The sequence below is a fragment of the Maniola jurtina genome, chromosome 14, assembly GCF_905333055.1.
Source record: "Maniola jurtina chromosome 14, ilManJurt1.1, whole genome shotgun sequence".
NCBI classification, from domain to species: domain Eukaryota; kingdom Metazoa; phylum Arthropoda; class Insecta; order Lepidoptera; family Nymphalidae; genus Maniola; species Maniola jurtina.
Window position 1 is genome coordinate 11,709,645 of NC_060042.1, and position 14,105 is coordinate 11,723,749.

General features: G+C 38.1%; 1 protein-coding gene across 1 annotated transcript; it reads left to right on the forward strand.

Moving 5' to 3' along the window:
• The first annotated feature begins 207 nt into the window (after positions 1 to 207).
• Positions 208 to 13,646, forward strand: LOC123872023 (aconitate hydratase, mitochondrial). The gene is made up of 17 exons (XM_045916135.1): positions 208 to 278; positions 417 to 462; positions 765 to 845; positions 987 to 1,130; positions 2,399 to 2,590; positions 3,194 to 3,380; positions 3,656 to 3,742; positions 7,287 to 7,465; positions 7,766 to 7,888; positions 8,077 to 8,274; positions 8,806 to 8,925; positions 9,731 to 9,911; positions 10,383 to 10,532; positions 10,918 to 11,119; positions 11,767 to 11,985; positions 12,411 to 12,540; positions 12,988 to 13,646. The coding sequence occupies exons 2-17, from the start codon at positions 430 to 432 to the stop codon at positions 13,126 to 13,128; spliced, it is 2,367 nt and encodes a 788-aa protein (XP_045772091.1). The 5' UTR covers positions 208 to 278; positions 417 to 429; the 3' UTR covers positions 13,129 to 13,646.
• Positions 13,647 to 14,105: the final 459 nt, after the last annotated feature.

Here is a 14,105-nt window from a genome sequence, read left to right on the forward strand (position 1 = left end):
TATTTATGTCTCTGTTTTATTGATTCCTTTAAAAAAAGTAAGTAGTGACATGTAAAATCATCTTCATGGTTACAGTCGTAGGTATGATAATTTAATTCTGCTAACATTTACTTAAAATAACAATTTAATGTTATTTCTGATATATGGAAATAAAATATTTTTACATGTATTTGGATAAAATAGTTGAAGCTGACAACATTATATCACGAGACAGCTGCCAAAAGTCAAAAAGCGAATTGCCAAATCAATCTGCCAAAAATTCCGCTGAGGCGGTGGAAGTGAGTGCGTCTTCTTTTAATTTTTATAATATAAAAAGAACTGCGTTGCAAATAAAAGCGCGACAGTTTAGTGATATCCATGTTGCCTATATTTACGTAATTAAAAGGTTTTATTATTAAATTAATATTGTCATACAGAGGTCCCGCAACCATGGCTCACTGTATGAGAGTTTTGCATGGCCAAGTAAGTTCTATTTAAATTATTTATTATCCACATGTAGCTAATTTAAGACAATTCACAAATAGCCCGTTTATAAATCCGCAATATGATATTTGTTTACGGTTTTATCATTATTGCAAATTACCGATAACGCAAATGAATGAGTAGGTCAGAGTATGTTGCTATATAATAAACATTTTAGGGTCAATATGGGTTAGGTATTTATGGGTAACCGGATCTCACTTACTACGGAGTTTGTCTGGGGCTTCTTAATCTGTATAGATTTCATGGGGTCAATGTCCACTTACAGGAGTATTGTCTTTCAGGGTAGCAGGACAAGGATAGCATTCGTGGAAATCCAGCAAAGATGCTTCAGCGTGTCACCACTCACCGCCGCGGCGGCCCAGGTACTGCGAAACGTCATAAAAAGTGCAATTTTCAAGGGTTTTCAGTGATTTTTCAACATTGTTATGTAACCAAGGTCAAGTCGAAAATTATGAATTAAGACTGCTTTTTTCGAATTATAACGTTGCCGCGATGTGTTTTAGGTCGCCATGTCAAAGTTCGACAAAGCTCCTTTGCCGTACGACAAGTTGACCAAGACTTTGGAAGTTGTCAAGAAAAGGTTAGGTCGTGATATGACCTTGTCTGAAAAAGTTCTATATTCTCACTTGGATGACCCCAAAGGACAGGTGAATACTATAATGATATTATTTTTATTTAAAAATTATTAAGCTAAAGTTATACTGTTGCTTAATACATTTTTTTTATAAATAAAGTTATTTTTATAATCCTTTTTTAATATTATAAATGTGAACATTTGCATGTTTGTTACTCCTTCAAGCCACAATAAAGTGCATCATGACTCTCTGACAATAAAAAAAAATTATGCCCCTAAAAATTAAAGAATTCTCTGGGATTTTGTCCCAAGCATTATGTAGTGTCACAATTAAAGTTAAAGCTTGGCTTAGTACCTAGGTAATTGTGTAATTTATTACAAATCACTTTATTTTGTAAAATTGACTAAAATATCCAAACTAATTTAATGAAATCCAAAATAAATAGTATTTTTCACTATGTAATGATAACATGAAGGTCACACATGTTTATATGGATTATTAGCATTTTTATCACTTAAACAATTTACAAACAACCTGAGCAAGAAATATTCAAAGTGGCATAAAATTATAAAACTAGTTTAGTTACAAAGTAAATATGTTTATGAGATGCAAGCTATCACTGTGCAAAATATCATCAAAATCAGTCAAGCAGATTGGTTTTAATCCATACTAGTATTATAAATGTGAAAGTGTGTCTGTCTGTCTCTGCCTGTCTGTCTGTTGTCTATCTGTCTGCTACCTTTTTCACGGCCCAACAGTGTAACTGATTCTGACGAAATTTGGTACAAGGTTAGCTTATATCCCGGGGACAGACATAGGCTACTTTTTATCCCGGAAAATCAAAGAGCTCCCGCAGAATTCCTAAAGACCCATCCTCTTAACCGATTTATGTGAAATTTGGTACAGAAGTAGCTTGCGTTCCTGTTATCGAATTAGGCAACTTTTTATCCCGGAAAATCAAACAGTTCCCATGGGATCTATAAAAATCTAAATACACGTGGACGAAGTTGCGGGCATCCTCTAGTGTGGTTATAAACAGACACCTTTGCATTTTTATTTTGAACTTACTATGGATGATTTTTTTTAATTTTCAACAGCAGTAGTTTTCATTAGAAATAACCTCTTTTAAATACAATTACATTTATTAATAAATGAAATTGATATTATGCTATGTGATGTGATTACTACTTGGATGAATGGATTACTATGTGTGGAAGTAAGAACAATCAAACTTTCACAATTATAATATTAGTATGATTGGTGGACAGTATGAAGTTTTTTTTTTTAATTGATATGATTTCAAAACATTGAATTTAAAAACCTATTTTTTCTTTACATAGGAAATCGAGCGAGGCACCACCTACCTTAGGCTACGTCCAGACAGAGTGGCCATGCAGGATGCGACAGCTCAAATGGCCATGTTACAGTTCATCTCATCAGGCCTGCCAACGGTCGCCGTACCGTCTACCATCCACTGTGATCACTTGATTGAGGCGCAGATTGGCGGCGACAAGGATTTGGCGAGAGCTAAGGTAAATGAATACTATTACTCTATACAGAGTATAATAACGACGCTAGCAAAGACGAAGACAGGTGATAGTACTGATGATTACTTATCAGCAAAATCGCGATTTTTTTAAAATAAAATTCTTGTATTTTTTTAAAGTTCGCAATGTATTGCAAATAAAACATCTGACTGATGCTAGATGTCAACAAACGTTGTGTAAATACGTTCTGCAGGATCTATGCCACTTTATAGGTGGGCTATTGACCCTGAGTTTTGCGGGTTTGAAAAAAACTAGTCAGTAGACTACAATAATTGTTTTTAGTTTTTTCTGTTTCTTCCTTTTGTGTTGATTATTTCATGTTTTGTGTGCAATAAAGTATTTATCTATCTATATATCTATCTAGACAGTTTAGTAAATGTGCATTAACTTCACCTACACCTTATTATCTACACTTAAAATGAATCATTATAAACTTAAAATGAACAGCCTGTATCACAAAATTAAAATAATTCCTCTTTTTTCTTTGCAAAAAATATTGTTGGTCCTACCCACATTTAGCTCGATAAGTTTTAGTTTGGTAACTTAATACTCAGAATCTACCATCTACATTATTTTATTTTTTATCAGGATCTCAACAAGGAAGTATACAAGTTCTTGGAAACCGCTGGAGCTAAATATGGTGTTGGGTTCTGGAAACCAGGTTCTGGCATCATCCATCAAATCATCTTAGAAAACTACGCTTTCCCTGGTCTCCTAATGATTGGTACTGACTCCCACACGCCCAACGGAGGAGGTCTTGGTGGACTTTGCATTGGTGAGATTGTTTATACTTTAATTAACTTAATATGACCTTCAAGTCAAGAGGAAATAGTCATCTATTAGAGTGTTCCATCTTAGGCTGCAACATCACTTGCCAGCAGGTCTGCATTCTATAAATTAGCAAAAAAATCAAGTGTAAAGAAATAAGGATTAGACCACACTAGCGACACGACAATTTTTTGATTATAATTATTATAGGGGTATGAATATAATATTATTAGTTTTCTGGCTTTTAAACTGTAGATTTAATAGTAATATGTTTATTCACAGGTGTCGGTGGCGCGGACGCCGTAGACGTAATGGCCGACATCCCATGGGAACTGAAGTGCCCGAAGGTTATCGGCGTTAAGCTGACTGGTAAGATAACTTTATTTTTTTCATAGTATTACTCTATATGGGTGTAGTTAGAACACTAGCAAAAACAAAGACAGTTGATAGTACCTACTGATGATTACTGATAAGATACCATTAAAAAAACTACGAAAAAAAATCTAAAAAATCCGTATTTTCAAAAGTTCACAATATATTGCAAATAAGACATCTGACTTACGCTTGTGGTCAACAATCGTTCCATAAATAGGTCACTCGAAGTCAGTGCCGCGTCATAGGTGGGGGCATTGACCCGAGTTTTGCACGCTATACAATGCGGGTTTGAAAAATACTAAATCACTACAACTACAAGATAAAGCAAATGGTTATTATTGCCATTGGATTATGTTAAGGTGGTATAATAATAAGTTTTGACGTGACAAAGTCTTATAATTCGATAGAGCCGGCTGGACTCATGCGGCGTTACCTCGCTCTGAGGCGTTCCATGTAAGGCTTGAAGTGCAAGCGAGAGCGCGGAACGAGCGACAAAGAAGCACAATCGGCCTTTGTTGTCACGTTCAACTATCGTCAGTAAACCGACTTTACAGACAACCAATTTTTTTTTTTGCTAGTCCTGGTTACACCCTGTATACAGCGATTTCTATGTAGGTTGACGCAGCGGTACTGCTCAGGCGCCGCACCACCAACGCAACGCATCGTGTGGCTTAACTCTTAGCGGCCCACAATAGAAATGGGGCTGTATAAAATCTTTTGCGTATTTACAAGATGTCCCTAATCACAAAAACATTTTAGGCATAATCTCAAGTAATATGAAAATGTTAATAAAAATAATCGAATTGATAACTTTTCACCAACACGCAATTCATTGATAAACAAAACGTACGGATGCCAAACATTAACATCTTTTTGGGCAAATAACAGATAGCAATGAAATATGAACGTTATTACCTGAACTTAGAAGTTCAAATTGGATTAATATCACTCAATTGCGCCTGTTGCATAGATAACTTGCTTAAGGTTATAAATAGAAAGATATTTTTTGCGTGGCCGCACGCCAAAATCTACATACATTGATGGCTGTAAGGCATCACTTTCGTTTAAATTATAGAGATCAACAAGTTCAACTACCATCAGAATCAGCTAATAAAATACATCAAACATCGAAACTTAAGTTATTAACTCATATTTTTAACCAACTTCCAAAAAGGAGGTGGTTCTAAATTCAACTCTTTTTTAGGTTTCCATACCTCAAGGGGCCGTACAAGTATTACGCAAGCACTATAGAGGGGGGGGGGGGGGGGGTCTTTGCTTTGCTTATTTTTGATGACATGGGGGGTGGGTGTCTGTCTGTTTGTCGTGCCTGTCAATTTGGGGAAATGAAAACCTATAGGGTACTTTCCAAAAAATAAAGGTTTTTTATTGCCGACCAAATAAAATTAGGTTACTAAATCACATCAAGATGGCGCTGTGTGTCATTAACTTGCTATATTGGTTTGAGATAGCGCGGAATCCTTCATGTGCGAATCCTACTCGCACTTGACCTGTTTTTTTAACTTCAGTAGTTGTATAAATAAATTGTGCTAACCGCGAAGTTTCTATTTCTCATACCTTACCCATGCCATTATAAAAAAAATAACTTATTCTTGTAATACGATCTGATAGATACCTATGTCTGTACATATTATTATCATTATATTGATCTCTGAGGTTAATCGTTACTCAATTGCGTACGAGACAGACATCAATAATGACTTAAATTAGTCATAATAAATTATAATGTGACTAATTAATGATTTATTTATCATATTAAACATGTGTATAAATTAGAAACTATCTGAAATATCATTTGTTCCAGTGAAATTTCTGGAAATGTTCATATCAATTACAATCTGGGTGCTTTTAAAACAAGAGTGAATAGGCATCACGTCTGGGTAAACGCGTCCCATCTTAGGCCATCACTTTCCATCAGGTTTTATTGTGGCCAAGCATTGCCTATAGTGAATAAAAAAATCCTTAATTCAGGTCTACTTGTAGTTCTCTTAATGCAAAATCACAAGATGTTTTTAGCTGTATACATATATCATCCTGCCAGATTATCATTTTATATGAGTATGTACATACTTCGAGTACCTACATACTAGATAATTTAGGTAGAGATCATTTTCAATATTCTTTTTTGAATAATATTGACTTAAAATATTAAAATACCATTTATGTTTCAATGTATAGCCCATTCAATAACATAGTCCATTTTACTTAGGGTTTGTTACTATTTCGAATCGTTATCATATTGACTTAATTACAGATGTTTGCTGAGTAAAGCATTTCACTGTGTCAAGAATATTACCTTATCAGATCTTGATTTGATAACTGACGCTACTTGCGTATTTTTACTAAGTATATTTACCATCTTATCTTTACCACTGGATTATGCCCGCGATATCGTCTTTCAAAAAATTCGCCTATTTTCAAAAATCCTTTCTTAGTAAATGTCTACGGCATAATAGCTATCTGCATGCCTTTCCGCCCGAACGTAGGGATTTTCGTAGGGATCTCAATTTTTTTTAGGGTTCCGTACCTCGAAAGGAAAAACGGAACCCTTATAGGATCACTTTGTTGTCTGTCTGTCTGTCTGTCTGTCTGTCTGTCTGTCTGTCTGTCTGTCCGTCCGTCCGTCCGTCCGTCCGTCCGTCCGTCCGTCCGTCGTGTCTGTCAATAAACCTATAGGGTACTTCCCGTTAACCTAGAATCATGAAAGGCAGGTAGGTAGGTCTTATAACCCAATTAAAGGAATAAATCCGAAAACCGTGAATTTGTGGTTAAATCATTAAAAAAAATTAAAATGTGTTTCAATTTTCAAAGTAAGATAACTATACCAAGTGGGGTATTTCATAAGTTGTGCTATGAACACGAATAAGCCTCTAGGACTCTAAACTATATTGTCCGTATGTATAAAATTGAAGGTCGTAATTATTATGAAACGGTCTCACACGTCATTTGATAGTGCGCGTATCGTATCACACAATTCATCTCCATTGGCGCCAATCTAGAATAATCTTACTACTTAAGTGTTATAGAAGACCATCTTCGTAGCCCAGTGGCTGTGCCAGTGGTGATAGCTTATGTATAAGACGATGCTTATGCCTAAGACATTAGCTTATGTCCACGTCTGCGTGGACTACTCAAATATCAACCCCCTATTTTGGGGTTGAATTTCCAAAAATCCTTTCTTAGCGGACATCAACGTTGTAATAGCTATTTGCATGCCTTCCAGCCCGATCCGGCCAGTAGTTTGAGCTGTGTGTTGATAGATCAGTCAAACATACAGTCAATCACATTTTCTTTTTACATAGGTATTTAGATTTTAGATTATGGGAGAGAACCATGCATCCACATAATTATTATATAGCATAACTTTCGTTCGCATAGGGATAAAGCTATCTTAGTTTTTGGATATAATTGTCAATTTGAAGGATGTCTTCAAATATGTCGGACCAGGATCAAAATTCCAATTTTTCGTCTTGTATTTTTTCTTACCAATGTTTTTCAAGGCCATTTCCTTTGTTCCCAGGTCAACTCAAAGGCTGGACGAGCCCTAAGGACGTGATCCTCAAAGTGGCTGGTATCCTCACAGTAAAGGGAGGTACTGGAGCCATTGTGGAGTACCATGGACCTGGTGTAGACTCCATCTCCTGTACTGGCATGGCCACCATCTGCAACATGGGCGCTGAAATCGGTGCTACTACTAGCGTGAGTATAAGGTTTTTCGGGTTTCGGTCACCCGGACCTTTACAACGAATCAATTGACACCTCATTCATCAAAACCGGCCCAGTAGTTAAGGTGCTACGGTGGAACACACAGAATCTGGATACAAACGAACATACATACATACATACATAGACTGCTAAAATCACAACCCGTCCTTTTGGCATTGCCGCAGTCGGGTAAAATGTGTCTATTTAACCGATTTTGAGGAAAAGTACAAAGATAGTTTGCATCGATATATGCAAATTTTATTAATTAATATATTACCCTGGTTATTTCTACAGGTATTCCCCTTCAACTCACGCATGGCCGCCTACTTAAAGTCAACTGGACGCCAGGACATCGCCAACGCGGCCAACGCCAACAAGCATCTGCTCACGCCCGACCCCAAAGCGCCCTATGACCAGGTATTTAAGCTAATCCCTTTTAATTAAAGTAGCAGAATAGTTGCTTATGATTTTTTTTATATACATTATACAAACTATCACCGCAATTGTCTCACCCGTGGAGATGGCGTCTAATCCACAAAACTATAACTGTAGCATGTTACGATATCAGGTACAATATCAGTATATCATAATGATTTTTGTTCCAGCTCATCGAAATCGACCTCTCAACCCTCGAGCCCCACGTCAACGGCCCTTTCACGCCGGATCTGGCCAACCCCATCTCGAAGCTCGGCGAAGCGGCCAAGAAGCACGACTGGCCCATGGACATCCGCGTCGGCCTCATCGGATCCTGCACCAACTCCTCCTATGAGGATATGGGTCGCTGCGCCAGTATCGTTAAAGAGGTAACTTATGTCGCTTTCAAGAAATTTTTGAAGTCTACATTAGTGTCAACTGTTATAGAAGCTTTCAGAAGCCTTTCATAACGTCGCTAGTTAAGAAGATCAGGCCTTAGGATACAAGTAGTACAATGGTCGATTTATGATGATAATCTGAAGTGCAGTGCGCAAGTTTCTTTACTGTGCACTTATTATTTTTGTGAGTTGTCATTGGTTCCTGTACTAATTTCTCATATCAACATGGGTCCCTGCGCCAGTATTTTACGTCCCACAATTTTCCTAGGTTTAACCTTTTATCATGTGTTTAAGCATTAAGTTGCAGTGATGAAATGGAAACTTAGGGATATTTGTAAGTAATTGTATAGTGGTCGATAATACAGAATATTCTTAGGTTCAGAGTCTATACCTACATTTTTGAGTCTAGAGAGAGACAAGACTGACCTGGCAGCTTGAACTTACTTAGCATACATATACAACCAAAAGAAGTTTTCTTTCTTTCATTTCATGTATGTCTCAATCATTTACTTTGTATCGCAGGCACTTAAGCACGGCGTGAAATCTAAGATCCCCTTCAACGTGACCCCCGGGTCGGAGCAAGTTCGCGCCACCATCGAACGCGACGGCATCGCACAAACTCTTCGTGATTTCGGCGGCACTGTATGTACAATTTCCCCTAAACCTTTGTATTTTTCTCACTAGTCACTGGGTATCCTCGGCAAATTCTTGGTTTAAAGATTTTTGTATAGTCAAAATGTTATAAATTATATTGAGTTATTGGTTTGGCTACGGACTTTTGGCGGGCGTAATATCAAACGTATGACGTAACACTTGAGTGTTTAAGTACAAACGCGCGTACATCTTAACGAAAACTATCATTCCGGCACTGCGCCCATGCTGTCAAATTCTGCTTATGACATCATCTTGCCTGTTTTGGATTATTTGACGAATTTTCAGAAAATGTTTCAGATCCAACTCAAATCAAAATGAGATATCATTTGAGATTGTGATTGTATTGTACTGATCTGACTTTCGTAAGCGCTTTTATAAGTCTAAATCGAAGAATAAATAAATACAAATACAGATACTTATGTGAAGAAACAGATTACAGCTGGGCGATTACAATGAAATGACATATTGCATCACAAAAGAGGTGTCTAAGATCAGGTTGTTTTTTTTCCAATAAGTCCATCTGCGATCGGCCCTCCGGCCATAATCAGATTTGGGGAGTTGTGAAGGTTTGTTCGTTAGTTTAGGGGATTCCAATAAATGTCCTCCCCTTTCGTGCTGTAAATTATGGAACATCATCTCTCGTCCAATTCCAATATGTGCCATGTGCTTTTAGATTAGAAAGTTTTTTTTTATCAGAAAATACGTCCAATTATCTTCCTATTCTTTTTTGTATTTTAGGTACACTAAAAGGCCTAAAATAAATAATCCTAGTTTCAAATTATTTCCTAAATAGGTGCTAGCAAATGCTTGCGGCCCCTGCATCGGTCAATGGGACCGCAAGGACGTGAAGAAGGGCGAAAAGAACACGATCGTGACGTCATACAACCGCAACTTCACGGGTCGCAACGACGCCAACCCCGCCACGCACTGCTTCGTCACCAGCCCTGAGCTTGTCACCGCACTGTCTCTAGCTGGTAAGTCACTCTCAGACTCCTTCGTACGGGATGTCAATATAGGGGTGAAAAGAGTACTATTGTGACGTCATACAAGCAACGTTTATCGTTTTTAGTTTTTACCATAACTTCTTAAATACTCGGACCAGTGCGAGAATTTAGTAATTATAAAAATGCACATCCAATAATATCCTTTTAATAATAAATAGTTTCGTGATCCATGTTTGCCGCAGGTAAAAAAAAATATTTTCAGGGTCTCTCATGGACTTTTCTTGTCTCTCTCATGGAAGTTCTTAAAATCTCTGTTTCTAAATAAATTTTATTTCTCCAAAATTAGATGAAAGAATTTTTCTAACTTGGGCTTAGGATTGCGAAACGCGCCTGTATCTAGCTCGACAATTTTATTATTATTGTAGATTGTATTTGAAATGGATATGGATAAACTCATCTAAAGGTTAACACACATTAATACCAGTGTGGTATTATCAACAGGTCGCCTGGACTTCAACCCCGTAACGGATGAGCTGACTGGCAAGGACGGCAAGAAGTTCAAGCTGTCGGACCCCTTCGCTGACGAGCTGCCCGCTAAAGGCTTCGACCCCGGCCAGGACACGTACGAGCACCCGCCCGCTGACGGATCCAGTGAGCTCCTTATTTTTGAAGTTATTAAGTTTATTATTAACCCCCGACCCAAAAAGAGGGGTGTTATAAGTTTGACGTGTGTATCTGTCTGTGGCATCGTAGCTCCTAAACTAATGAACCGATTTTAATTTAGTTAAATTTTTTTTGTTTGAAAGGTGGCTTGATCGAGATTGTCCTATAATCTAAGACAATTGGTTCAGCCTTTTGAAAGTTATCAGCTCTTTTTTAGTTACTGTAACCTTCACTTATCGGGGCTGTTATAAATTTTTAATTTACACTTGTTGTACAGTGCACAGGCATACGCCTTGTGTTCAGATTGGACTATTTTTTTTTTTTGTTTGCGAAACCGAATGCCTACTTACGGTATTCTATCCCATTGTCGCAGAGGTGCAAGTCGACGTATCCCCCACATCGGACCGTCTCCAACTCCTGCAGCCCTTCGACAAGTGGGACGGCAAGGACCTGACCGACATGACCATCCTCATCAAGGTGAAGGGCAAGTGTACCACCGACCACATCTCCGCCGCCGGGCCCTGGCTCAAGTACCGCGGGCACCTCGACAACATCTCCAACAATATGTTCCTCACGTGAGTTGGCACCTTTACACCTGCCCTACAATACACAAGTTTCCATATCTACATATCATCATCACATATACCTATACCTACGCTTCAGGCGTTTTGTGGCCATGAGGATCTACTCAGACAAACTAAATCAAATCCTCGAATGTAAAATAAATGATAAAATCATAGTGACTGACCACATCAAGCTGGTAGCTGCGTGATGATTGATGAATTACAATCTTACGTTCATACCGCTGTAGCAGTCACGTCCGTTCTAAGGCTGACATCTGTAGAGCGCACTTTGATTTTCCTCAGACTTCAGACACTGTTAAAACGAGACAGCGTTATACCGCTAGCATAAATCTGTCTCGTTTTAACTGAAACTTAGGTCTAAGCAAAGTCAAAATGCGCTCTATAGATTTCAACGTAACTGCTCGAGCTCGACAATGACTACTCGTCTGTGTAGGGTCTGATTCGTGTACGATATTCAACAATCAGCGGTTCTAGCTGAACGTGTATGGCAACTCTTTCATGACAAGTTGTGTTGAATCCCACTTTTCCCACGTTTTCACTCAGTTTTGCTATTTAAACACAATGAGACAGGTTTTTGCTAGAAAAATTTACTGGGAGGCGTCATTCGAGAAAATATTTTCAAACATTTTTGTTCACAGCGCAACAAATGCCGAAAACGGCGAACTGAACAAAGTTAAGAATCAAGTAACCGGCGAATGGGGACCAGTACCGGCCACCGCGCGCGCCTACAAAGCCAAGGGCGTGCGTTGGTGCGTTGTTGGTGATGAGAACTACGGTGAAGGCTCCAGCCGCGAGCACGCTGCTTTGGAGCCCAGGCATCTTGGCGGCAGGGCCATCATTGTCAAGTCCTTTGCCAGGTAATTGGCCATTGTGTTATATCTATGGCAAAGCCAAGGGCGTGCGTTGGTGCGTTTTTGGCGACGAGACGGTGAAGGCTCCAGACGCGAGCACGCTGCTTTAGAGTCTAGACATCTTGGCGGCAGGGCCATTATTGTCAAATCACTTTTCAGTTAATTGGCCACAATGTCATATATAGTACCCGGCAGGAGACGTTGTCTCTCCGTCGTTGAGACCGACAAAACGTCACATAGGTGTGAGTGACGACACTCTACGAAGCCGAAACTTCTTTCTAAAGGTTGATGTACATGTGATGTATGTGTTCTTGCCGGCTACTGTATCTATAATTGATTTTGTCATGACGAATTTCAACTCTTTGTTCCCGGCCTTTGGGACATAGCTTCAATTCAGTTATGTAACTAATATTCTTTACCATACTTGCCAGAATCCACGAGACCAACCTGAAGAAACAAGGTCTGTTGCCGCTGACGTTCGCGAACCCCGCCGACTACGACAAGATCCAGCCCACGGACAAGATCTCCCTGCTCGGCCTTAAAGACCTCGCGCCGGGAAAGGTATTTTTAATACGGCTAAATAGGGTTAAATAAAACTGAAAATTAATTAATTTAATTGCATTTGACTGGTTGTTATTGACGCGCTTTCTCGTCGGTCTGTTTATGCCGGAGACCTAGCAATTCTAAATTTAAACATAGATTGGAATTTGATAACAATGCAATATCAACTCGTGTTTGTTGTCTGTGTTTGTTAGTTTATTTATTTTCTGTTCGGTTCAAATATAATTGATATTAATCTAACTTCCCTATGAGGTAGCTACTTGAAAACATAGATTGGAACTGGATTTAATGCAAATAGACTTATTTTCTGCAAGAATATAGCTATAGTAAGGCTATCTATTCCCTTCCCTCAGCCCTTATCTCTCGTAGGCACTAATGTTGGCAGTTTATTTGCATTCTTTGTCTCGTCTCGTTGGCCTTACTCTAATTCATTTTTTAAATTTCCAGCAAGTAGACTGCGAGATCAAGCACAAAGACGGCAAAACTGAACGCATCAAGCTCAACCACTCCCTGAACGAGCAACAGATCGCCTGGTTCAAAGCCGGCTCCGCTCTCAACAGGATGAAGGAGATCGCTCTTGGAAAGTGAACACCACCAAACTAACCGCACTGATATAGAATTTAGTCGTGTACGAGTTTTTTGATTGTACCATAGACAATTTACCAATTGTTTTTGTTACCATATTTAAAAATGTGTATGAATTATTAAAGCAGTATTGTTTATGAGCCATTTATGTATAAAGTAATGTAGTGTTTTTTAACTGACAGTACTTAAAGCAAAAGCTTGAAAGGGCTAGATCCCAGAGGGAGCTAAAAAAGCAAAATTGAGCCTTGGCTTATCTTTTACTTAAAACTAGTAAAAAATAGCTGAGCCAGTGAGTCAATTTTTTTTAGTAAAAAATATATATATATAATAGTGCATTTTTGATGATAATAATTATTATTAATGTAAAGTAACACCAGACAATACTTGCAACGCGGTGGTGAATCTATTAGCGTAGATCATTTTATAGATGAAATTAGAAATTAAGTTTCAACTTTTTTTCAACTTAAACCAATAATAATTAAGTGAAATTGTTTTATTCTATTTATGTACATAATGTTAAATCAAATTAAATAAAAATTACGTACGTATATCACTGTTGTTTGCCTACTCCCCATTTTGCTTATTAAACAAATAATAGCGCATAGAGTACCTACCTACCTATATAATTAGTCACTGTTTCTTAATGCGCTTAAAATCAAAAATAAAAAAGGCACGCAGTAATAATTATCACTTTTTTAACGGCGAACGGAACCGGCATGCCCGAGTTTTCCATAACATCAAACCTATATGTGTGGGGTATCTATGGATAGGTCTTCAAAAATGATAATGAGGTTTCTAATGCGCGAGAGACACTTCCAAAGTGGTAACATGTGTGTGCCCCCCCCCCCCCCCCCCTGTAACTTCTAAAATAAGAGAATGATAAAACTAAAAAAAATACATTAAGTACATTACCATGCAAACTTCCACCGAAAATTGGTTTGAACGAGATCTGGTAAGTAGTTTTTTTTAATACGTCATAA

Bases quoted from the DNA above. Each gene is read 5' to 3' on its own strand.
- LOC123872023 (XM_045916135.1), top strand. From the start codon at position 430: ATGGCTCACTGTATGAGAGTTTTGCATGGCCAA. The intron at 463-764 runs GTAAGTTCTATT...ATTGTCTTTCAG, and splicing joins TGAGAGTTTTGCATGGCCAA to GGTAGCAGGACAAGGATAGC. The intron at 7,889-8,076 runs GTATTTAAGCTA...TTTTTGTTCCAG, and splicing joins CCAAAGCGCCCTATGACCAG to CTCATCGAAATCGACCTCTC.